The sequence below is a fragment of the Alligator mississippiensis genome, chromosome 4, assembly GCF_030867095.1.
Source record: "Alligator mississippiensis isolate rAllMis1 chromosome 4, rAllMis1, whole genome shotgun sequence".
Classification (NCBI taxonomy): domain Eukaryota; kingdom Metazoa; phylum Chordata; order Crocodylia; family Alligatoridae; genus Alligator; species Alligator mississippiensis.
In genome coordinates this window covers 201,266,481-201,289,607 of record NC_081827.1, presented here as the reverse complement: position 1 = coordinate 201,289,607, position 23,127 = coordinate 201,266,481, and the positions used below count along the sequence as shown (strand labels likewise).

The window sequence follows — 23,127 nt, the reverse complement described above, 5'->3', positions numbered from 1 at the left end:
TTAGACAGACTACAAAAGTGGGCAGATGAGAATAGGATGGGTTTCAATGTAGACAAATGCAGGGTGCTGCATCTTGGGAGAAGGAATCCACAGCATACATACAGGCTGGGGAGTTCCCTTCTTGAAAGCACAGAGATGGAAAGGGATCTTGGAGTCATTATTGACTCCAAGATGAACATGAGCCGCCAATGCTAGACCGCAGTCAGCAAGGCCAGCCATACCTTGTCATGCATCCAAAGGTGCATCTCAAGCCGGTCCAGAGAGGTGATACTCCCCCTCTATGCGACTTTGGTCAGGCTGCAGTTGGAGTACTGCGTCCAGTACTGGGCGCCACACTTCAAAAGGGATGTGGCCAGCCTGGAGAGGGTTCAGAGGAGGGCCATCCGCTTGGTGAGAGAGCAGCAGGACAGGACCTACGTGGAGAGACTGAAAGACCTGAACCTGTTCAGCCTCAGCAAGAGGAGGCTGAGGGGGGACCTTGTGGCTGCCTACAAGCTCATCAAGGGGGATCAACAGCAAATAGGCAGAGCTTTTTTCTCCCCAGCACCACCTGGGGTGACGAAGACCAATGGTCATAACCTGATGGAGAATAGGTTTAGGTTAGAGAGCAGAAGGCAATATTTTACAGTTAGGATGGCCAAAATCTGGAACCAGGGAGGTGGTCCTCACCCCTACATTGGGCAAATTCAAGAGGAGGTTGGATGATCACCTGGGGTCTTGTGAACCCAGCATTCATTCCTGGCTGTGGCAGGGGGTCAGGCTAGATGATCTGTTCAGGTTCCTCCTGCCCTAGCTACTATGAAACTATGCAAGCAGAAAAGCAGGATACAAATATTGTAAATAAATAAATAATAGTCCAGAGTTGCATTAACAACTTTTAAAATTACAATGTTTTAAAACAAAAGAGATGCTAGTCTATATTGTGTGTTGTTTAATATATTAATTCGTGTACTTGCATAGGATTCCTGAAGTAGACATTTCTCAGATGTTGTTCCACCACTTCATTGTACTAGCTTTCTGCATATGGCTTGTACTCTTTCAGGACAGTTTCCACGTTATTAAATGTTTCTTCATTCTTGTTGCGTTAGCACACTCCTACCCACAATATTTACATCTACGAACTTTCTTCCTTCCTTCAGTCGCTTGAACTTCACCATAATGATGCCACCCACGTTTTTTTTTCTGATTAAGCATTATTATGACTACTTCAAACCAAAAATCATTAAAAAACTAACAAATCTTATGCAGACACTTCCAACTTCTCCAACTCAAGAAAAGAAATGAGACACTGCTCTATGTGTATGCTGAACTGAAAGTGAATCAGTTTTACTTTCACTTGCAGTCTGAGATGAAATAAGAATTTTAACTTTGGTTTTGATTTGACCTGCACAGCCAATTAGGTGAATTCATAACTTGATTTTTGGTTTGGATTATTATGTGAGTGTATTTACCCTCCTGTTTACAAATCAATAAAACATATATGTACTCTCTTGCACACTTCCTAGGGATAATCATCTGAAAAACATTAATTACAACTTTGAAACTACCAAGCTTGCCTAATATTGTATTGGCATCCATTCATTGTTACTAATTAATTTTATGAAACAACGAATGTTTAGAAATGGAAAATTTCCCACAGAAAAATAAAGCCCCACATCTCTGGTTATGGGTATTATTCCCACTTCCCCACTGGCTCAGTAAAGCTACTACAGTAGTGTAAAGGAGAAGTAAACTTGTTGGAAACTGCCACTAGGAAATTCACTATGAAAGAAAATAAAATGGAGTCAAAATATGGAACACAAAATCCAATGCATTAAGACAGTAAGATCTATTTATTTAGTTAAAATAAATTGTATGACATCATGACCTGTTATTCAGTGAAAATCCTTCCATTAATAAAACGGGTTCTGTTTTAAGGCTCAAATTATGTTTAGGTAGTTTTGCTAAAAGCCTTTCAGGTTTGGATATTCCCGCGAACTTGCTCTCCCCTTTTGATGATCTCTGGTTAATTGTACCCAAATTAACTTTAAAGTTCAAATTCCCAGGAAATCTTACAGATGTTGAACTTTGGTTATTTCTTCCTTTAACATCAGTTGCTTTGTTCAAGTTGTCATAGTCAACTTGACACACTTCTGTGCCTCTGTCTGCATTGCTTCCATTTAGGTCCCTGATGCTACTGAGATGTGCATCTCTTCTAGATGCAACAGAATATGATTTCAAGGTACGTGTTTTCTGGAGAGTGCTAAGAGTGACGTTTTTGAAGTGCCTGGAAAACTGTAAAGTCAGGTTTCCATTTGTGCTATGCTGGCTAGAATGAGGTTCTCCCAGATGAAGGTAGCTTAAGGTATTTAAATTTAAATCCTGTTGAGAATCTGGTGGATCTTTGCTGGCATGCAGTTGTTTGAGGCTAACTTGAGAAGTTTCAAAAATACGTCCAAATTGTGTTTGCTTGGAGAATAGCCCAATTCCAGGCACAAATAGCTCTGGCTCCATATGCTTGGCAATTTTACTCAGACTGGTTTGAGAGCCTGATGGATGGACATCATGATTCGCTGGAACATCCTTCCAAGTTAATGGATTGTATACAATATATCCATCAACAGGGCATGCATTTTTCTGGTGCTGCAACCAATCATCAATACATTTCCTATGGAACTTAAAAACAAAACATGCATCAAATACATAAAAAGTGGCTTATTCCTAAGTGTTCTTCTATGCCAGTTTAAGTACAAATTATTCCTGAAGGCAAAAATAAATAAAAATTCAAAGTCTGATTCTCCACTTCCTGTAACTGTTCACTCTCCCAAGAAGAAACCAAAAGTAAATTCACTAATCTCCAGGTTAGGTCAATGTGAAACTGGTATACGTTAAGAGAGTATTTACTGAGGCAAATGGTTTAGCAGAAGCCGAGCTGTCTGCTGTAAACCAATACACTTGAATTGTTTGATATATCAGTTAAGTTCTTAACTGCTCCTATGAAGAACAGAATTGCACCTATGCTCACTGACACATATAGACTCAGTGCTGACTCCAGTGTTTTTTTCCTCCTAGTTCTCCTTGTATATCTTTGGTAACTATTGATGCTGAATTGATTGTGTCTACTTCCAAGCAGTAGCTTTTCTTTTCTACAGGATAGTAAAAATCATCATGAAAAATAGTGTCATTCTGTCAACAAAGAGAATGCTGCTGGTCAGGGAGATATTTCCAGATTATAAGAATTTGAGAAAGATGTTTTATATGGGTCTAGTAAAGCGCTGGTGCAGACTGCTTTTGATGCACACGTTGCTAAGGTGCTCTAAAAAGATAAGTGGATCCAAATTATGTAACTTTTATTTAAAGTGTCAAGTTATACTCAACGCTGTAAGTGCCAGGAAAGTCAACCTTCTCTACGCCACAGAAGAAGTATGTTGAGAACACAGTCAGGTTCCATAATTAAGGACTACGAAATCAGAATCGGAAGCCACTTTCTTATCCTGTGATCTCTTTAAGATAGATAAATAAAACCCAGTCTCAAATGGGTGTCTAACGGGATCAAAATATTTGCAAGACAGAAAACTACCTACTATTAAAATTTAAGAATAATCTTTGTTTTCACACCCGCAGGAGTGGTGATGGAACATTTGTTCCAGGCACACAGCAGTTAGAAGGAAATGAACGGAGAATGAAGCTGCACAAACAGCCAATGAACAGTACTTTCTCAAACATTCAGAGCTTACTCTACAATGGTACACACATCACTGACAATAGGGAACTGTAAAATAAATACACAAGGGCATATAGTATATAAATACTAAGCCACTCATAACTTTAATTCATTTCCTTTAAAGTCCCTGGATTTTCTCAATAACTTTGCCATTGAGCTACCTACATTTAATTGATAATACTGTATTTGCACTGCCATCTAAGCAGTGAGTACAATCATTTGTTGATAGACATAATATTAAGAAACAGGCTAGTAAAACTATGTTGAATGTTAACAGATTAAAGTGCTGATAGTCTTGAAATAGAGTATGATAATGACAAAGAATCAAATTATTTACCTAATGATTTGTTTGCTGAACATTCATATTCTTTTCAATGTTTAAGTTAATCTGATATGTAATATTTCATGAACTTTGTATAAAATAAATATCTACACCACACAAGCATGACAACACAGATTAAGAATGCACTTTTACCTTGTGATTACATGGCAGGAGTCTTGCATACTGACCAAGGCAAAAGATCTTCAAACACAGTCTACACTGCAAGCCTGGAGCAAGTAAATTGCTACATTTCCTAACCAATGTGTAAGGTATAGATTTTACAATGTGCTCTGGGATACAATTGGTCCTAAAAAATATAAAAAACCAGAATAGTTTTCAATAAATTAGGAAAAGAGCCAATGAAACTGAAATTTTCAAAGTCGCAAGCCAACCTCTGGTATAGGAATATCAGGTTCTGGTGGGCTGATTATTGAGCAGAGTGATTTGTTAACCTAATCAATTTGCAACAGTCATTTCAAAGACCCCAATCTTGCTATAGAACATCCACAAATGGATCCTCCCCTAAGAGGAGAAATAATTATGATAATTTATTCAGACCTCCTATGTAATATAAGCTACAGAAATTCACTTAGCAAGTTTTACATCAAGCTTCCTGGTTGAGAGATTACTTTATTTTAGAAGAACCAAGGCACAAAGAAGTTAAGAAATTTGTCCAAAGTCGCAGTCTACATCTATACCAGTGGTGATCAACCTTCTTATCTTGCAAGCTGAGTCCATCTGTGTGCTGAATTTGGCCGAAGAGCCATGTGGCGGGGGCATGGCCTGCTGCTGACTCAGCTCTGTGGGGGGAACGGGTGTGGCCCAGCCCCAACCCCACAAGTTAAGGCTTGGCAATTTGACAGCAGGGAAGGAGTGTTGGGTTTTTTGTGTTAGAATAAATGTAATGCACATTCATGGCTTCCTTTAATCAGTATAGATGTACCCCACAGGAAGCTTGTGGTGCAAAAACAGAACATTATCCCTGAAGTCCTGCAATGCTCTCATGCCTTACTGAGACACTGTGGGAGATGCATACATTGCAGGATTAGGGGCCATACACAGTAATCTGTTCTAGTACTGAGTAGTAAATTTGAGGGTGTTACTTTGAAGAGTATGATGGGAGACCACTACTGTAGAGACAAATGATCTCTCAGGCAGGTCAAATAGGCCCATTCTGAAGGACACTCACAGTTTAAGATTCTGCTTCCAACTCTTTAGGTATCTTGGAGTAGGTTATCTTTAATACAATAATCTTGTTAGTATAAATATATGTACATTTATAGAAGATCAAAATTCATATTTATCTGAGCCTGTTTGTCCTCAAATTCAGACACAAGCAAATTTATTAAAAATGCAAATGAAAGTCTCGTCCATTAGCCACCAAAATGTTATGGGATTCTGCCTTTCCTATTTCCAAATCAAACGATTCATCTCAGTAATAATCTGCTCCTGAAAAATACTAACCCACCTACCTCCACATTTAATTACTTCGTAAGCGAACAGGATGGGTTTTTCTTGCTCTTAACTGAAAGGTAGCTCAGAGCGTGACAATTTTAAAATGCTTTTCCAAGATGCATGGCATTAATCTCTAAGCCTAAGTGAAAAGAAATTCACTCACCTGTAAATTAAATTTAACTTACTTTAAGTACATTAATAGGATAAAAAAGTTAATATCTGCTTTCTAGAAGGCATTTCTAAAAACAAGAAAATATGAATATACTGAGTTGTTTACATAATGTTGAATATGGAAACTCAAAACTTAAATAGTATGGGAAACATGGTATCTTACTTCTGAAGACGTAACATCTCTTCTTCATCTCGTGTATTAATGGTTTTTAAATTCCCTCTTGAAGCTGATAATTGTGAAACGTGTTTAAGTGACCTCCAACTCTGATTTCTCTTCTATAATATTCAGAAAGAGGAACTATAAATATTTTAATAAAGTAATTCTTTATCAATTTCTGTAGCAGAAAATACAGGTTAATCAATGTTCTGACTGAAGTCCCTTTCCAAGAAGACTTTCTTTTCTCATCTAAAGCTTTGGAAAAACCTTAAAGTATGGTATGCTGACTCATAGCACTTAAAGACCATCTTGACGCATGTCAAAAAAACCCTCTTATCCTTAGGCAAAATTGAAGAGCTAATATTTCTAGGTCTTTTAAGGCAAAGCTGCAGGAAAATCAGACGTGTGTTTGAAACTGCCCCTTGCATCTGAGTCCATGGTAACTGCTATTCATAGTTTCAATGCTTTGACTCCACAAAACAGTGTAGCAATATAAAAGAACTAGCCAGTTACAGAAATGTTCAAAATGACAGTGTGCTAAATCAATAGCTAGCCCTCTGGAACCTGTGGGAGGACAGGACATTTCATACTTATAATCTCCTGCTTGAGCTCTAGGCCTGTATACTCAGCACTCCTCAGAGCTACGGCTCCAACAAAGCCACACCAGATGGAGTTAGCCAGCCAGCTGGTTAACTCTGGATATTGTTTGCAGAGATCCTTACTCTGGAATGAAGCAACTGAGAAGTTAAGTGTATTATTTTTTCCATAGAAGTGTTACCAGACACTAGAGGGGGAATGTTGTTCACCTTTCTCCTCATTTTCTTAACTCCTCCGTTATCGAAAGAGAGCTGCATCAAGGCCCAGGCCAAAAATAGAGACCACTACTGACCTCCTTGTCATGTAGTTAGAGGCTAATTGGGAACATTCTGAAGTACCTTCTAAGGTGTTCTTCCTAATTCTTTATGGGCTTTTTTATTGGGCTGTCTTTTAACCAGAAATCCTATTTAGTGCATATATATATATATATATATATATTTTAAAAGAACAGTTTATTACACTTCCATATAAAATATTCCCTGTATTTGTCTATTAGACGGCTTTGGATGTAGTGTAATAAAACCCACTACCATACCTGTCGAAAGGTAAAAACATGCGGAGGATGGCAAAACTTTCTGTAACATTCATGGCATAGGTGATATTCAACACACACCGTGCACCTAAAAAACACAACAAAACAGGGGACTTGCAGAATGGAATATTAACATTTTTAGAATGATACATAAATGTAAAGAAAACCTTTGTTAAAGTTTTGGCATAAGAAGTCCTAAATTACTTGTATACACTTAATCTAACTCACTTATTGCCATGTTGGCAAGTTTTTAGGAAGCAACACTTAATATTTATCAGTTTTTGGCTAAATTTTCCACAGAAGTCTCACTATGTGCTATTCTTATCTCGGGGGAAAAAGGGAATATTTAGGTTTCTGAATGGCAACAATTTATGTAAGAAAATATTACAGATAATAAAGCTTGTATGATAGAGTGAATAGGTTCATGGTGTTCAAGAGATTCTAATTCAAGATGAAGAAATCAACATAGCATACTCCTCAGTAATGGGGTTAAAAAAACAAGCAAACTACCCATATGTTATATGGGTATAGCATATAACATAGTGACAAACAATAAAGCAATTTTCCAAAAGTGAAAAATCACTTTTTCAAACACTTATTTAAAGTAACTTGATGGCTGTTCTACATTGATAGACAAGCAGATTATGGTTACTATTTTATTTTAAAAAAGAAAGTTAAACTGAGTTTTGTTACTTTTGACCTTGACTCAATTCCCAGCAGAGCTAACTTGAAGAAAAAAACATCCAGTCGGCATAAATATTCCAATTCTGTAAGAAACTTTACTCTTAACAAGAAGTCACACTGTCAGTGACATTACTCATGTGAGCAAGGTTATTATTAGGACTCGCAACCAGTAAAAATCACATGATTTCATACCAACTGAATTACACTAGATGACTCTAAGTGGTGACTCACCCTCATTACATCAGTGACTAAAAGATCTCAATAGGTGTCTGTCGCACGTACCATTGTAACACAAAGTGATCAGAAATCAATCGTAAGTGGTTGATGACATACTCAGCTTTAAGTTAGAAGAACAGATAAAATTTATTTTCCAGGAAAGTCAAAAGGTAGAATAAGCAATAAGTTATAAAATACTTTTGAAGGCATACAGTTAAAATGTACATACTCTTATTCATAAAAAACTTACTTGTAGCATTTTCCTTGAATTGGAAATACTCTGCAGTTATTACAGGGGATTCCAAGGTGTCTGTCAAGCCTCATTTTCTCTGCTGCAGTCACAAGCTGACTAGAGTTCCTGAATTCTTCTATAATGAGCTTTAATGGTGCAAATTCTTCCCTACAGAGGGGACACTTTACCACAGACTCATTCTCTAATTCACCCTGGTGATCAGCCCAAATCTTCATACATGTGATGTGAACACTGTTACCACAGCTGTACCTACAAAAACAAAACAGCATCAATTTCTGTACCTGTCCATAAATATTTAGGCAAATCTACTATCTCAAACTAAATAGCCTAGCCTTTTTAATTATAACAGTGGATTTTTGCCTTTCTTGCAATAAAATGAGATATATGTAATGGGAGGTGCTTACTAGTGGGTTAAAACTTCCCCATTTATAGAATCCTTGCAACCATAATTTTGTAGAAATGATACTTCTTTATAATTGGCAAGTAAAATAAGCTCTTGCCAGATGTATAACATGAAAAGCAAACTGTTTACTTAACCTGCAGTAAGTGACGGGAAGCATTTTCTTTAGTAGTTCTTCCTGGCAAATAGGACAGACATCCTCCACATCAATTTCTTTCTGATTAATGTATCCATCATCCTCTTTCTCTAATGTTTCGGTGGAGAGAGCTTTGGCTTTTGGGCTAGATGACTGTTCTTGATGTACTCGTTGAAGCACATCATTGATTTCTCTTTCCAGGAGACCTAACTGAAAGGCATCTACCAAAAATAAACTCAAAATGAAGGTTTTTTGCCAAACTTTAACACTTGGAAATACTCAGTTGTTACAGGTGTCAGTCTATATAATCTGCCTTGTACTATGTCAGTTTTGATACATTTATAGCCCAAGAAATATTGCAAATCTAAATTCCTCATTTGAAATTTATTTTGAAATTTAAAATGATGGTGTATTTACAGCTTCCCACCTAAAATGATCTTTATGGCAGAATGTGTTTTGTTTTGTAATTTTTAATACAACTGGATATTTAAATGTAGTTAAGAGGTTAATGTATGACTAATATTCTGAAACAATTCTAAACTAAAACTCTTTACATTACACATTATGTAAAATGGCATGCTTTGCTTCTAGGCCAGAAAATCATAGATTCAAATTTCATGTAAGCACATTGTCTCAAACCCAAATGCTGACATTAGGGGTGTTACAATGTTGGAAGTGCATTTACATTTGCATTAAATATTAAAATACAATTATAGTGTAATAAATTAGTCTAAAAACAACACTGAGATGATCAATATCTTTCATTGTAAGATTTTCCATCAAGTTTGCTCCCTTTCTTAAAAAATATGATTATAGATAGAGCCTCCCCTCTTCCCCCTTAACAGCTGGCACTGCTAAATGAATCATCTGGAAAGTCAGGCTGTGCATTTGCTGATTCCTGCAATATAGGTTCTATAACAAGAAATAAGAGAACAATTTTATTGATAATGCATGGTTAATAGGGGTGTGCGAACTGGGCCATGTTCAATTCAGATTCCACCTAAATTGGGGGACAGTGATTCAATTCGTTTATTTGGATCACCGTCCTGATTTGATTCAGCTGAATCCAAATCTGAAGATTTGATGATGATTCGGAGAATCAGCGATTCAGCCATAGACATAGCTTTAAACGTTTTTTCTACATACCTCAAGGTACCAGAAGTGGCTCGTGAACGCTGCAATGGTGGGGCGGATGGAGCATCCCACAGGAGCACAGAGGGGCCCCCCCGCTTGCTTGGTGGCAGACCCGGAAGTCCACTACCGAGCACATGGGGGGGATCTCCCCCCCGCACCCCTGGCTCGGCCACGGGGGGACCCCAGGTGGGGGGGGGATTGGCCACGGGGGGACCCCAGATGCCCCCCCCAGACCCAGGAGGCACCAGTCACTGAGCTGATGGGTGGACCAGAAATGCCTCTGGTCCACTTCCAGGTCCACCACTGAGCACGCTGGGGACCTCCCCCACCCCCGCACTCCTGTGGGATGCTCCCTCTGCTCCACCATCACAGTGTTCATGAGCTGCTTGGTACCTTGAGGTATGTGGAAAAAACATTTAAAGCTGTGTCTATGTCCGAATCTCTCTAAATCGATTCAGAGGCTTCCAATTTGATTCAGAGAGATTAAAAGGTCTCCTGATTTGATTTGGAGATTCAGCTGCCAAATCAGGTCGAATCTCTGCTGAATTGAATCAGCGACCAAAGCTTCGCACAGCCCTAATGGTTAAAGGTTAATGCATAAACCAGGTGACTTTTTCTTGAGGTGATGTGGTCTCTGAAAAGCACACAGTAAAAAAAAAAAATTAGCAAAAGTTTAATTTTATCAAAAAAGTTAAACCTACATTATTCGTACCACCTAAAAATACAAATATAAATAATATAAAAGTACTACTTTTCTCAAAATAACTATTTTGACTATGGCTGTACTTTTAAACTAAGGTTTATATTTATTGTTTCACTCTGGATCCTACTCGGGATGAATATTTTTAGAACTTTCACTTCACGTTTGTTTTGTTTTTTAATTTATAAAAAAAATATACATCAGTCCCTTTTTCTTCTCTAAAACAATTCTGTGAACAATAAAGCCATGTCAATGTACTTCAACTGAGAATATGGTCCATAATGTGTGAGATTTTATAAATGGAATGATTCTGGCCCATACAATTATGAGCAACTTCAGTGGGTTTTAGGGATCCACAAAAAGCATATCCCTCCAGGAAAAGTCTGGACACTAGACCATACAAAGCCATCTCCACTCTTCATTTACAGGGGCACTATTCAGAGCCTTTAGGCACTGAACAGAGCAGAGATCTGGGATATGGGTATAGTTTATTGCTAGTATAGGAAAAGACTGAACAAATCTGAACAGCTCTGGTAGGTATTCTAATTTATGCTGAAAAGCTCATTGGCCTTCAGCTGGCTCACAATCTATTTGGCACAAATGTGGCCGAAAACTGAACTGTATTTTCTGTGCTCGGTAAAATACAACATCTGCCCATGACTACAAAATTACTTATACTTGTTAAGTTACTGAAATACATGTAAACAGAACATGCTTTGCAATACGTAGTCTGCCAGGTGCTCTAACAACAGAAATAATCTACTCTAACAACCCACAAGTGTTGTAAATGACTAGATTTTTAACATCAAACATTTTACAAGGGTAGTTTCAGAAGCAGCTGATGTTGTTGATGCAATAAAAGAGATGTTCTGTCTCAGACTGATGAAGCCAAATCTTGGCAATGGCTTAAAGCATAACAATGTTATATGCTGCTCAAGAAAAAAAAAACAGTGATTGAAAAGTAACCTTATACAAATTCCAGAGAACATTGTCTTTGTATATTTAAATGCTGTTGCATTCTTTCTGTAATATATAAAATACGAAAAAGAGGGTAACACCTACATTCATGATTTCTTGGAAGTTTGAATTTCTTCAACAGTATCCTAACGATGAATGACAAAAAGATTATCATCTTAAAAATTAAGGTAAAACAAATTACTTGCTAATTCAGCCTTAGATTTTGGGGTACAATAAAAGGCTTATGGTATTTCAGAGACATATAACATTAGCATTAAAGAGCAAAGCTATACCTTGCTCTGCTACAAATGTATTTTTATTAGGACCTTTATCTCACAGCACTATGGAAAAAGACTTGAGAGTCTTGGTAGACCACAGACTCAATGCAAGTCTGCTGTGTGATACAGCTGCATAAAAAGCTAATTTGATTTTAGGATACATCAACAGAAACATTAGGTGCAAGGCATGGGAGGCAATAGTACCTCTTTACTTGGCACTGGTTAGGCCTCATCTGGAGTACTGCGTGCAGTTCTGAGCTCCACTTTGTAAAAAGGACATGGAGAAGTTAGAGAGGGTCCAGAGGCAGGCAATAAAGATGATCAAGGGCTTAGAAAGCAAGCCATACAAGGAGCAGCTAAAGGAGCTAGGCATGTTCAGCTTGTAGAAAAGGTACTTAAAAGGGGACACGATAGCAGTCTTCGAATACTTGAAGGACTGCCATAAAGAAAAGGGAAAACACCTCTTGCTGCAGAGGATGCAAACCAGTGGCTGGAAGTTGCAGTTTGATATCTAGAAAAACTTCTTCACTATTAGAACAATGAGGCAGAACAGACTGCCTAGGGAAGTTGTGGACTCTCCATCACTAAAAGTGTTCAAGAACAGGTTGGACAGCCACTGGCTGGAGATGATCTAGGTGTAGTGCCTATATTCTACCATGGGTATTTCCCATGTTTCTAGGCTTGGCTGGTTGCCCCCCCTGCTCTCTTTTCTGCTGTGTCAGGATGTTTTTAAGCCTTCCTAGAAGAAGCAGGTGCTTGCTACAGGCAAGGCTGGGGACTTTCACTGGGGTATGCCAATGCTCCTGCTGGGACCAAAGCCAGAGGTTCCTAAGGGGTGGTAGCGGGGAGGGGGTAGAGGTTCTGATTCCAAGTCAGGTCAGAGCCGGAGCACTCAGCATCTTGCCCCTCCACTCAGGGTCAGACTGATCACCATATTTGGGGTAAGGAAAGAATTTTACCCCATGGTCAGACTGGTACAGACTGTGGGTTTCTGCTTTCCTCTGTAGTGGGAGGTGTGTGAACCTCTTCCCAGAATCTCTTGAGCACATATTGACATTTCATGGAAGCAGGACATTGGCTACGACGGTTCCCCTGCTTTAGAGTGCTAGGTCTGTGTTGTGTCAAGGTTTACAGTAGTCTTACGTAGAGTTTTGATTAGTTTTTATAGGATGGCTTGGATAGGGATGATCTTGCCTAAGGCAGGAGGCTGGACTAGATGACCTCTGGAGATCCTTTGCAGTCCTACTTCACTATAACTTCTCTTGGCAGTTTGCTTAACGACTTGATCCTGCAAACCCCTTTCCTACCGGTTTCTATGCTATTTTCTAAACCACACATACACTTTAACCAAGACATAGGTAATATCCCTAACAGTCTTTTATGTAGGAATTTTTAAAGTCCACATTAAAATTCTGTGTGTTTACCAATTTTTGGTTACATAAGAAATAATATTAAATTAGAAAAATATGATTGGTGACCTGTTCAAATGGCAAAATGGGGGAATGTTGAGACAAATAAATTCTTGACACTTTATGTGACTGGTTCTTGATGCAGTTAGTGCTACGGCACAGAAAAGATTGTTCTTAAGTCTAAAATCGCCAATTAATTCAAGAAGTAACAATAGCTGGGACATGAAGTAGTAGTGATCATAACCTAATTTGTGTTCTATGGGGAAGTAAGGTACCAAAAATAAGAAAGATTAATTTTAGAAAATGAGATTTCAATAAAAACAGGCCTTTACTTTAATTGAAGTAGGTAAAAATCACTAGGACTTATCTCCACAGAGAGAATATACAGGAGTGTACAATGTGAACTTTTCAATACACTTACTGTATTTACTGGAATCCAGTATGAAGTTCTTTTCCCCATTCAGTGTGGGGAAAAAAGCCTCTCACTTTGGGTTTGAGTACAAGACCAGGAGACATGCAGCTGCTGCTCTGGCCCTGACCTGGGCTTGGAATCAGAACCTCTGCACCCCTTTCCCTGGCCCCCTCACCCCTGGCATGGAGCACATGGTGGCTCCAGCACCCACCTGGCTAGGTAGCAGCAGCAGCTCCAGCTCACACTCCAGGGCAGAAACCATTATGTGCTCCATACACCCAGCCAGGGCCAGAACCATGACTTAGAGTAAGCAGCTATAGGGGGAAGGTAAGGGGCTGGGAGGAGGAAAGTGGCTAGGGGTGAGGGAACAGGCAGCATGGAAAGCCAATTACTGGGAGAGGCAGGTACAAGACAGCATGTCCCTGGGAGGGGGCCAAAGGCAGGGGGGACTAGGTGTGGTGGGGGAGCTGGTATCATAGGGGGCAATGGCAGGGAGGGTAAGCAGTGGGAGTGACAGGCAGCAAGGGGAAAGGAGATTTGGTCACTTGACTCCTCCATTGCCTGGCCCCCTGCCACTGCTTTCCCTGCTGCAGTATATCCACATAGAATCCGATGATTGATGGGTTGTCTTAAATTTGAAGTCATCCTAGATCTGAGTAAATATGACACTCCAGACAAACTCGTTTTTGGATGGAGAGCTAGTATGGCGTACATTAGGCACTGTAAGATTCACACCTTATCATACTGCTGCTTAGCTTGTGTATGTAAGCTGTTCCACCTGGAAGGTGGAACAGGTGCTACTTAAGAAAACCACCTCAAAAGACGTTTGTGTACTGCCAAACAAAAAAGGAGCCAGGAAGGCAAATACTATGTCACCATTACTAAATACCAAGGTTGGAGGAGCTCTTTGAGCCAAGCTGAAATCCTTCAATATTTGGTGATCTGTCCTACTGAAGTCAACAGACAGTAGCCCAAGTTACACTAAACAGCAAATAAGGATGAAGTAAAAAAATGCAAGATGTATTTCAAAGAGAACACAGCTAAAGGTATAACATCAAACAAGATGCTTTCAGAACACCGTGAGCAGGAAGCTTGCAGCCGTGTCAACTGAATTGCAGGGCTAGCAGAAGAAGGTTGAGGAGACTGCTGAGAAGCTAAAGATTTCTTGGCACAAGTTTTCTGCAGAAGGGGATGGCACTTCTTGCACTTGCTGCCAGGTCCTAATAACAAAGATGAGTTCCTTCTAGCAACCAACCTGTTAGAAGAGACACTGGGGAAAACAGATAGATTAGAGAGCAAGAGGCTGCTCTTTACAGAGGCAGTGCTAGTTTGTTCCTGTCATTCCAAATCTGTCTAGGTGCGTTCTAGTTTAGTGACATCAGATACTTTCTGGTCCCAAGTAAGGCTTGCTGGGTAGAATGTCCATGTTCAAGCCAAATGGCTATTTCCTACAGCAATGCCAGGTTTGCTACCCGCCTGTCTCCTCTTCAGTAAAGGGAAATTCTCCTAGCAATCATTTTCATTAGAATCTACCTGATCCCTTCTAAACTCTTGGTTCCACAGATGTTAATTGCCCTCTCCTCTTTTTAATGGTTGTGTTGTTTCTGAACTATCACAAGACAGCAGAACTGCAGAACAGTTAGCTGCTCTTGGTAAGGAAGCTCTGAATTCACAGCCAGGCAGTGATTACAACTCATTCCAACAAAGCTACATGGGTTTTTGCTTCAATCTTAAACTGAGTAATACAGGCCCAGGACCCTGCTTATTAGTAAAGCTTCTAGTTCCTTTCTGCTTGGAGAAAAATACATGCTGTGTTATATGGGATAATGTACCTCACTATCTGCCACCCCCTTTTCAAAATCCTAGCTCTGCCCATGTGCCTACCCAATGCCCCAGGTTGATGAATTGCTACAACAGCTGGGGAAGGCCAAACATATATCAACAGTGCACTTAACAAAGGGATACTGGTAAATACCCCTTGCTCCAGAGTCTGGAGAGCTAAGTGTTCCCAGCTCCACGGGGGCATCAGCAGTTTGGAGCCCTCCCCTTTGGTCTCCCCACCACGTCCTGGTGCTTGACGGGCAAGGTTCTGCTGTCCCACCGTGGCTGATATTCACCAGCCTCGAGGCACAGCGTTGCCAGGTATATAATTATCATATTTATACAGTCATTTCAACCCCTGTGTGATGCATGATCAATAACTGTAAGTGGGTTCAAAATGCAGGACAATTTTTGAGACACTTAATTGATGCAGCATAGGCAAAGCCCAAGTCACTCTCAGAGAGTCTTAACCAACTTTTGGGTTTGCTGTCAGCACTTTTTTTTTTACGACAGCTTTGCCTTGCAATAAAGGAAGGCTTCAACTTGGACAACCCAATTCTCACTCACTCAACGGCAAGTTATGGCAAGCGATATAAAGTAAATAAGAAAACGACTTATTTGCATCGTTTTTTCAGCCTACGATAGCTTTTCAGCAAATGTGATGTTTGAGCTTCCAATATGATAATTTCATATTCAAGACCTGGGGATGCTGTTGTGACAGGACGTCCTCAGAGAGGCAGGGCCAGGCCGGGCAGGGCAGGGTGGTGCTGGGGCGCTCCGAGGTCCAAAGCAGCGAGTGCCCCCCCCGTCGGGAACCGAAGTACTTGGGGCACCTTTGGGGCAGGGGCTCAGCTCCGCGGCACCCGGCGCTGGGGCTCCCCAGGCGCGGGGAGCGGGGGCTGGTGACGCAGCCGAAGTGCCAAGGCCGAGACCCTCTGAGGAGCTGCGCTCCCTCCCCCCTGCCCCGTGGGGCCGCGCCAGGCTCCGCCCGCCCGCCCGCCCGCGGGCCGCTACCAGCACAGGTGCGCGCACAGGTCCCGCTCCCTCCGGAAGGCGGCGCAGGTGCAGGAGTGCGGGGCTCCCAGCAGCACCTGCAACAACAGGCCGCGCTCAGCCGCCGCGGGGGGACGGGAGCGGGGTGGGGGGGAGGTGGGGCGCGAGGCGAGCCGTACCCGCTGCGGGGGCCCGCGCTCCTCGCGCAGCACGAAGGCTGTGGGGCCGAGCTCCCGCACGATGCGCATGGTGCAGTGCAGAGCCCGCTCCTGTTGCCGCCGCAGCGCCGCGCTCCCGCCCGGGCTCCGCTGCCGCGCCCGCCACATGGCCGCGGCCCGCTGTTGTGTCGCTACGGCAACCGCGCGCGCTGCCCCCGCCCCCGCCGTTGTGTCGCCATGGCAACCGCCGGCCTTCCTGCGCGCGCTGCTTGACAGCCCGTGGCCCCACAGCGGCGCCCGGGGGAGGCTCTCGGCTGCCCCCGAGCTCCACCCCGGGCTGGGGGGGCATCCCAGCGGCATGTGGGCTTCCGCGGTTGCACGGGTTTCTTTTCCGGGGCCGGGCTAGAGCTTCCTCTCCCCAGTACACCCCAATTGGCTAGATTTTACATTAGGTTTTTACCCCCCGCAACAAACTAGGTCAAAAGAAGCGAAAGGTGTTGTGTCATGAATGCCATCTGCTTTACAGTCACAGCTAGGGCTCTTATTCACAGCGAGTGCCTTGACAGCACCCACGGTACTTCGCTGTTAGCCAGGTCTGCCCCAGGCGTAACATTGCCACGGCTGAACTCGGGAGCGGCGTTACTGCGAGGGCAGATTTAAAACCGGCGAAGTAAAACGAGTCTGTGAAACAGAAGAGCAGCATGCCCAGGAACAGCTAACAGACAGGGAGGCTGCAGAAGAAAATTCGGACGGTTAAAAAAAAAGAGCGTGTGGCTAACACCTGTGCAGTGGGGAGATTGGTAGGAAGCAGGGAGATGATCGTGAGCCATGCCAGGCAGCGTGTGCATAGTTGTTGGCCATGCAGTCGCATCCTCAGTGGCTTGATAGAGGAGGCTATCATGAGCCATGAAGTCAACTGACTCTATCAGCACTACCTAAATCAAAGTGCTGATGAATTTCTCCCAGGCTGTTGGCTTTAAAGTTTGAGTGGGGCAGGAATCAACTGCACCATTGCATCTTCCTTAGATCTGCCCCTAGATCTAAAATGTGAAGGTTTAAAATGTGAAATAGATGAAAGTCAGGTCAGAAAGTCCAGAATTGTGGAAAAACCTCTGGCCAGCAGCTGCCTCACCCTACAGGTGCCTAAACTGTAATTATCTCACTCTCTACCTTAAAATTTGCCTGGCACCCAGATGTATGTCCCTGTGCAAGCCTGGAACTGCCTCAGCTTTGACAGGGAGGGATAAGTTACCAATAGGTCCAGGCCTGATGTGATAGGGAGCCAGAAACTAGGTAAAACCTGAAGGGTTCACTACAGTAGATTTCCAAAGCATGCCTGCCACACAGACCAGTATCATCCAATTCCTCGCACAATATTAATGGTGATCACAATGTTTAAAACATGGCTTTTGGTAAGTGCTCCCCTCTTCTACTTTTCCATAGTATGTAGTCAAATGGCTAAGCAGTTGCTCAGGAAGTGAGAGAGTCAGGCCCCTATCAGGGGATTAAAAACAAATGTGTTTCAATTTTCCAGGAAGTGATGCTGGACTTTCAGCTGTTGGCGTTAAAGTCTCTCGTTACAGGAGGAGATCTGGGGTCTAGATTCTGCTTCAAGGACTGTTCACATGTGTTATCTAAAGACTTTCACATGCCTAATGTAAATGCAATGTACTCCACATATATTAGGTAATGTCAATGTCAGTTCCAGTCTGTTTGTTACAAACTAGTTATTTGCATGTCGGTTAAATGCCTACACTACAAACGACATCCATGTATAGTATTTTTGAGCCCCTACTGTTTTTGTAATTTAACTAAATTACTTTGTAATTTAACTATGCTCCCCAAACTGCAGACTGTCACTATGACTGTCTACTTTTTAACTGATTGGACCCTTTTGGCAGCTGCAAAAACAGCGAAGGGGAAGTAGCTGTCCAAGAGCAACTATTAGAAATCTGAAAATGACTAGAGCCATTCGGTTTCATGGCTACCTTCATTTTCAGTAGTGATCCCCAAACTGAGCATTACAAACCTTGAAGGGAACTAGTTAGTTTCAGAGCTGTGTACTTAGTGAATGCATACCTTACATTAAATTCAGACAGGTGCATAGTCTAAGTAAGTGCACAGCTTTTTGCAGTTTTGAACTTCAGCTTTAAGCATCCTTGTGCTTCAGCTTTAGGCATCTTAGTCTTTTTTTATGGTCTGGCCTTTAACTACTTGAACATTTATGTGAACTCTTCACTTTCACTGTTTTCATCCCTCTGTATTTTTTAATAAAATAGTACATTAAAAATAATACACCCAAGCAGAATTTTTTCAATGATCTATTCATATTTTTCCTCTTTGCTGTTAGAGAAATTATCTCAGAAGCTTAAAAATAACATCTTTGTTAGTCTGATTTTGCCCTCTACCATCTGGCAAACCTTGAATCTTTTCCAATAAAGTAGAAATTAATGTTGCTAAACTACGTACCAACACCATTCTGTAGTTTACTAATTAGTTTTACAATTCACTTGTTTACTAATTATTTGTTAGTAACCTGTTTTTTGTGCAGTCAGTAGAGAGAACTGTTATACTTTGTTTCTTTTTGCCTTTAAATACATTATCGCAACTATTTATTTATTTTAGATTAAGCATTCGTCTCATTCTCTAAGCATCCTTGTCTAATTCATTCCCACAATAATATCCAAAAAGCTCCTACTATTCCAATGAAATACCAAGAATGAACAACAAACAAACAAACAAGTCATCCTGTACAATTTTCTATTCATCATTTTTTCAAGTGTCTAGGAAAATAATGATGACAGAATGGTATGTCTTTACAGAACATTACCCTTTCTATTTTTGTGACAGTGCTAGTTCCAATGTTTTCATAATACATTATATGTACAGTTTACAACTGTTCCATTGTGCAATAGGAGATAGTTTCCCACCTTTCATGGCAGTTTTATTTGTGACAGTCCCAGGAGACACCTAGAAGACTAGAGACTGTGCTATCAAATTCCTTGGTGCATGACTAAGTGGAGTTGCATCACCAAGTCTTGTTCCCTGAGCCTTGCCTTTTAAAGGAAGGTACCTTACTAAAATAATACTATCTAAGGTTGTAGTATTTCTCTGAAGGGGAGCCACTGAGAGGTCAAAATACAACCCTCATCCTGGCTTAATCATTCCCATGGTCTTTCCCGTGAAAGGATTATTGCAAGCCTGAGAGGCCCTCTACTAGGTTTTCCATATGTGGGGAAGGATAACAATCCACTTATTCAGCATCCCCTTCTCCTATGGATCTTGGGCATTTGATTGCTCTTTGTGCATTCAAAAATTGTCCTTCATACTTCAGTGCATTTGTGCTAAAAGTTACAGAAATAATACCGTGGATGATGGTGATGATGATTAACGATCATGATGAGAACAGTAATAATGATTAATTTTTCTAATATTAGAGCATCCCAAAGTTATAGTGAATTAAAATTTATAATTCAGGTATGTAAATTTCCAGTTTTGCAAGTTTTAGCCTTGCAGGTGATGCACAGCACTACAGTCAATCTGCTTGTTAGAGTTTTATGCCTGCAGCAATATTTTTGACCAGCAGGTGGTGCATTTTGCTTGGTTAGAGAATAAATATGCTAAGCTATAGAAGGTAACAGAAATTTCTGGGTAACAATATAGCAATCATCCCAATATGATTTGATATCACAGTTAAATGTCTGTACCTCTAATTTTCTCAATTAAAATTTAGGTAGGTAGGAGTGATACCTTTTGAATATGTTTGAAAACTGTATTGTTATTTGTACTGAGTATGGAACAAACAGACTCTCAAAGTACCTGCGTCTCACCCAGGTATGATCTAACTGTTTAGGAAAAATGTGACAACATTTGCTTAATTGTTCATTCTTTTATTAGTACTACTATTGTGTGACAAGGATCAAAGGCCAGTGACAAGGATCAAAGGCCTGTTATGCTAAGAACTATATACACAATTAAATGTAATGATACAATTGAAAAACAACTTCCTTCTTCAAATGTTTGGTTAACAAAAACATTCACCTGTGGGGCTGCAGTTTTCTAAACTTTGTGAAAAAGGATGTGCAACTTTTAATTAAAAATGTTCAACCATTTTTGAGTTATGGAAAAGGGGAAAAGCACCTTTTCTATTGTACACAAATTTCTACACTTAGAAAACTAATCAAAAACCCCCCCAAAAAGGTAACAATTCTTATAACTTGTCTGTACTATCAATATAATGATTATGTATGTAAATATAATATTCAGTAATATTTATTAATATTCAAAGAATCTGGCTGCAAACTGGTTTACTGGCTAGTGAAGTTTTTGTCTTCTGCATAGGGGAAAGCAACTTTTCAAATTTATCTAGGAATTTCAAAGTCTGAATAAAGGTGGTGGGCTTTAAGTTTTTTTTAGCTTAGTTTCCTTGAACTACTCCTTTTCTATAGCAATCCACAGCACTGAATAAGGTTTCACACCACAGATGATAATACCCTTCTACTGAGCTGCATGATAACATATTATTATGTTGGCAGCTGCAAGACCTCCCACTTTAGAAGGCCTGTGTAGTACACATAGATGAGTTTTGATGTTAACCTTAAAGGTAGGTAGATAAAGAGTGAAAACAATTTATCTGTTGTACTACTATATAATCATACCAGAAATATATACATTAATGGATCATCTGAAAAAAGGTTTTGATTGCACAGTATCTTACATTTGTGGGATTCCCTGCAGTCCTAAGAATATATATATAAAGTATATGCACATTTGAACATGTAAGCTTTCCTCCTGCACAAAAAATTACTAGGAAAATAATATGTTTAGCAACTTATGACCATCATTTATAATGTTCCTGTTATTATCCCAGGGGTCTTAAACAGATGTTTCCTGACAATCCCTGTTTGGTATTTATGTACATAGTACCTGTATCATACATTAGCACCTTGAAGTCCCAAGCAGGTCAAGTAGGAACACATTATGGGCACTGACAGATGTTCAGGCCCCTGCTCTTACTCATGGCACTTCAGATAAATTAATGAATTAGAGCACTCTAATTAGAATTAGATCGCTTTAATTAAAGCAATGAATTAGAGTGCCCCACCCCCTGGCTCAACAGACATTTTGTCTGTGATCCCTTTAAAAGCAAGCTGCTCCTTTTACAAGCTGCTGGCTTGCCTGGCCTGAGCTGGAGGGGTTGGGGGCGGGGGGTGGACCAAAGTCCTCCTGCCTCATGGGCCTGGTCTAGCTCCCCCCAGTACCCCTTCCAGGGGGGTTGGGCAGTGCTGCAAGGCAGGGGGGCTCCGATCCATCCCCCTCTCCAGCTCAGGCTTGGCAAGCCAACATCTCATGAAAGGAGCAGCTCACTGCTGATAGCTTCCTTCTCCCTGCTCCCCCCTCCTCTGGCTGATAGCCCTGGGGGCCGGGCTGGTCTGCATCAACCCAGCCCCAACATGTGAAAAATCCACAGTAGAGAACACAAGTTCCTTAAGGCACTCTAAAGCACAGCACCTTTATCTGATACCTCATTTGAGCAGGGTTAATTTTTCACACTATCAGCCACTTTAAAAGCTCTCTGCAGTCATGCATGTGTGTCACGGCATGGGTGTAGAGTGCTTTCAGGGGCCTGATTGAATGAAAAATGTAACTTCTGTCTGCACCCTATGATAGTCACATTAGATAAAGATCTAGAACAGTGATTTTCAATCAGGGTGCTATAGCACCCTGGGGTTCCCTGATAATCTGCCAATTGTCACATGGGGTGCCATGAAATGCTACTACCATTAGATGTGCAAATATGATTTATAAAATAAACCCAAATTTTTTCAAATAGGAATCCATAGTGGTAAAACCAGTTTGAACTGTTGTGATCCTTTTGATTTTTTTGCAACAGAAGAATTGCTGTATTAGGTTTCTGTAGTCAAAAAATGAGTGAAAACTAAGGACTCTTCTACACATGCAGATAAAGCAGGGGCGGGCAATTATTTCAGGCGAAGGGCCACTTACCTGGTTTTGGCAGGCAGTCAAGGGCCACGTGGGTAGCCCCGCCCCTTGACAGGTGCCCCACCCCTTGCCAGGTGACCTGCCCCCGGTCACCATCTTGGGACCAATGTCCCAATGTCTTGGGACCAATGTCCCAGGGCCAGCACCGGTGGGGCCCAGAGCAGGGTGCAGGCTGGTAGGGGTCTGTGGAGCTGGGTTGGGATGCACCATCAGGGAGAGGGGGGAGCTGGCCCGGCTCCATAGAGTCCCTGCTGGCTGGGACCCCATGCTTCTGCCACCCTTCTCTGGGCCTTGCCGGTGCTGGCCCCGGGACATCAGTGTGGGCCCTGTGTTCCCGCATTCACACCCACTGCCCCCCAGCCCCGCAGTACAGGCGGGGGGCAGCTCACAGCCTGGAACCCCTGCTTGCTGGCAGGCAAGAAGCTGGTGCTGAGTGTGGGGAAAAGAGGCCCCTCACCCACCCCATGGCTGGTGCTCCTTGCTGCAGGCACTTGCAGCCCATGTTGGGCTTTCTGGAGCAGGCACAGGCAGTCCCAGGCAGGCTGCGAGCGGCTGCAGTGTGGGGCACCGGCCACGCAGCAAGTGAGGGGCAGCTCTTCCCCGCGCTCAGCACCAGCTTGTAACCTGGCCTCGCTG

General features: G+C 41.6%; 1 protein-coding gene across 2 annotated transcripts; it reads right to left on the bottom strand.

Moving 5' to 3' along the window:
- Nucleotides 1-1,813: 1,813 nt before the first annotated feature.
- Nucleotides 1,814-16,876, bottom strand: ZSWIM2 (zinc finger SWIM-type containing 2). 2 transcript variants are annotated; one of them, XM_019492260.2, is made up of 9 exons: nucleotides 16,038-16,294; nucleotides 11,900-11,958; nucleotides 11,523-11,563; nucleotides 8,628-8,847; nucleotides 8,088-8,339; nucleotides 6,941-7,025; nucleotides 5,815-5,927; nucleotides 4,179-4,332; nucleotides 1,814-2,655 (listed from the first exon to the last, which is right to left on the bottom strand). In XM_019492260.2, exons 2-9 carry the CDS (start codon nucleotides 11,926-11,928, stop codon nucleotides 1,861-1,863), a joined length of 1,689 nt encoding a protein of 562 aa, XP_019347805.1. In that variant the 5' UTR covers nucleotides 11,929-11,958; nucleotides 16,038-16,294; the 3' UTR covers nucleotides 1,814-1,860. The 2 variants fall into 2 exon arrangements, with proteins under 2 accessions (XP_019347805.1, XP_019347803.1); XM_019492258.2 differs by lacking the exons at nucleotides 11,523-11,563; nucleotides 11,900-11,958; nucleotides 16,038-16,294 and adding an exon at nucleotides 16,510-16,876.
- Nucleotides 16,877-23,127: the final 6,251 nt, after the last annotated feature.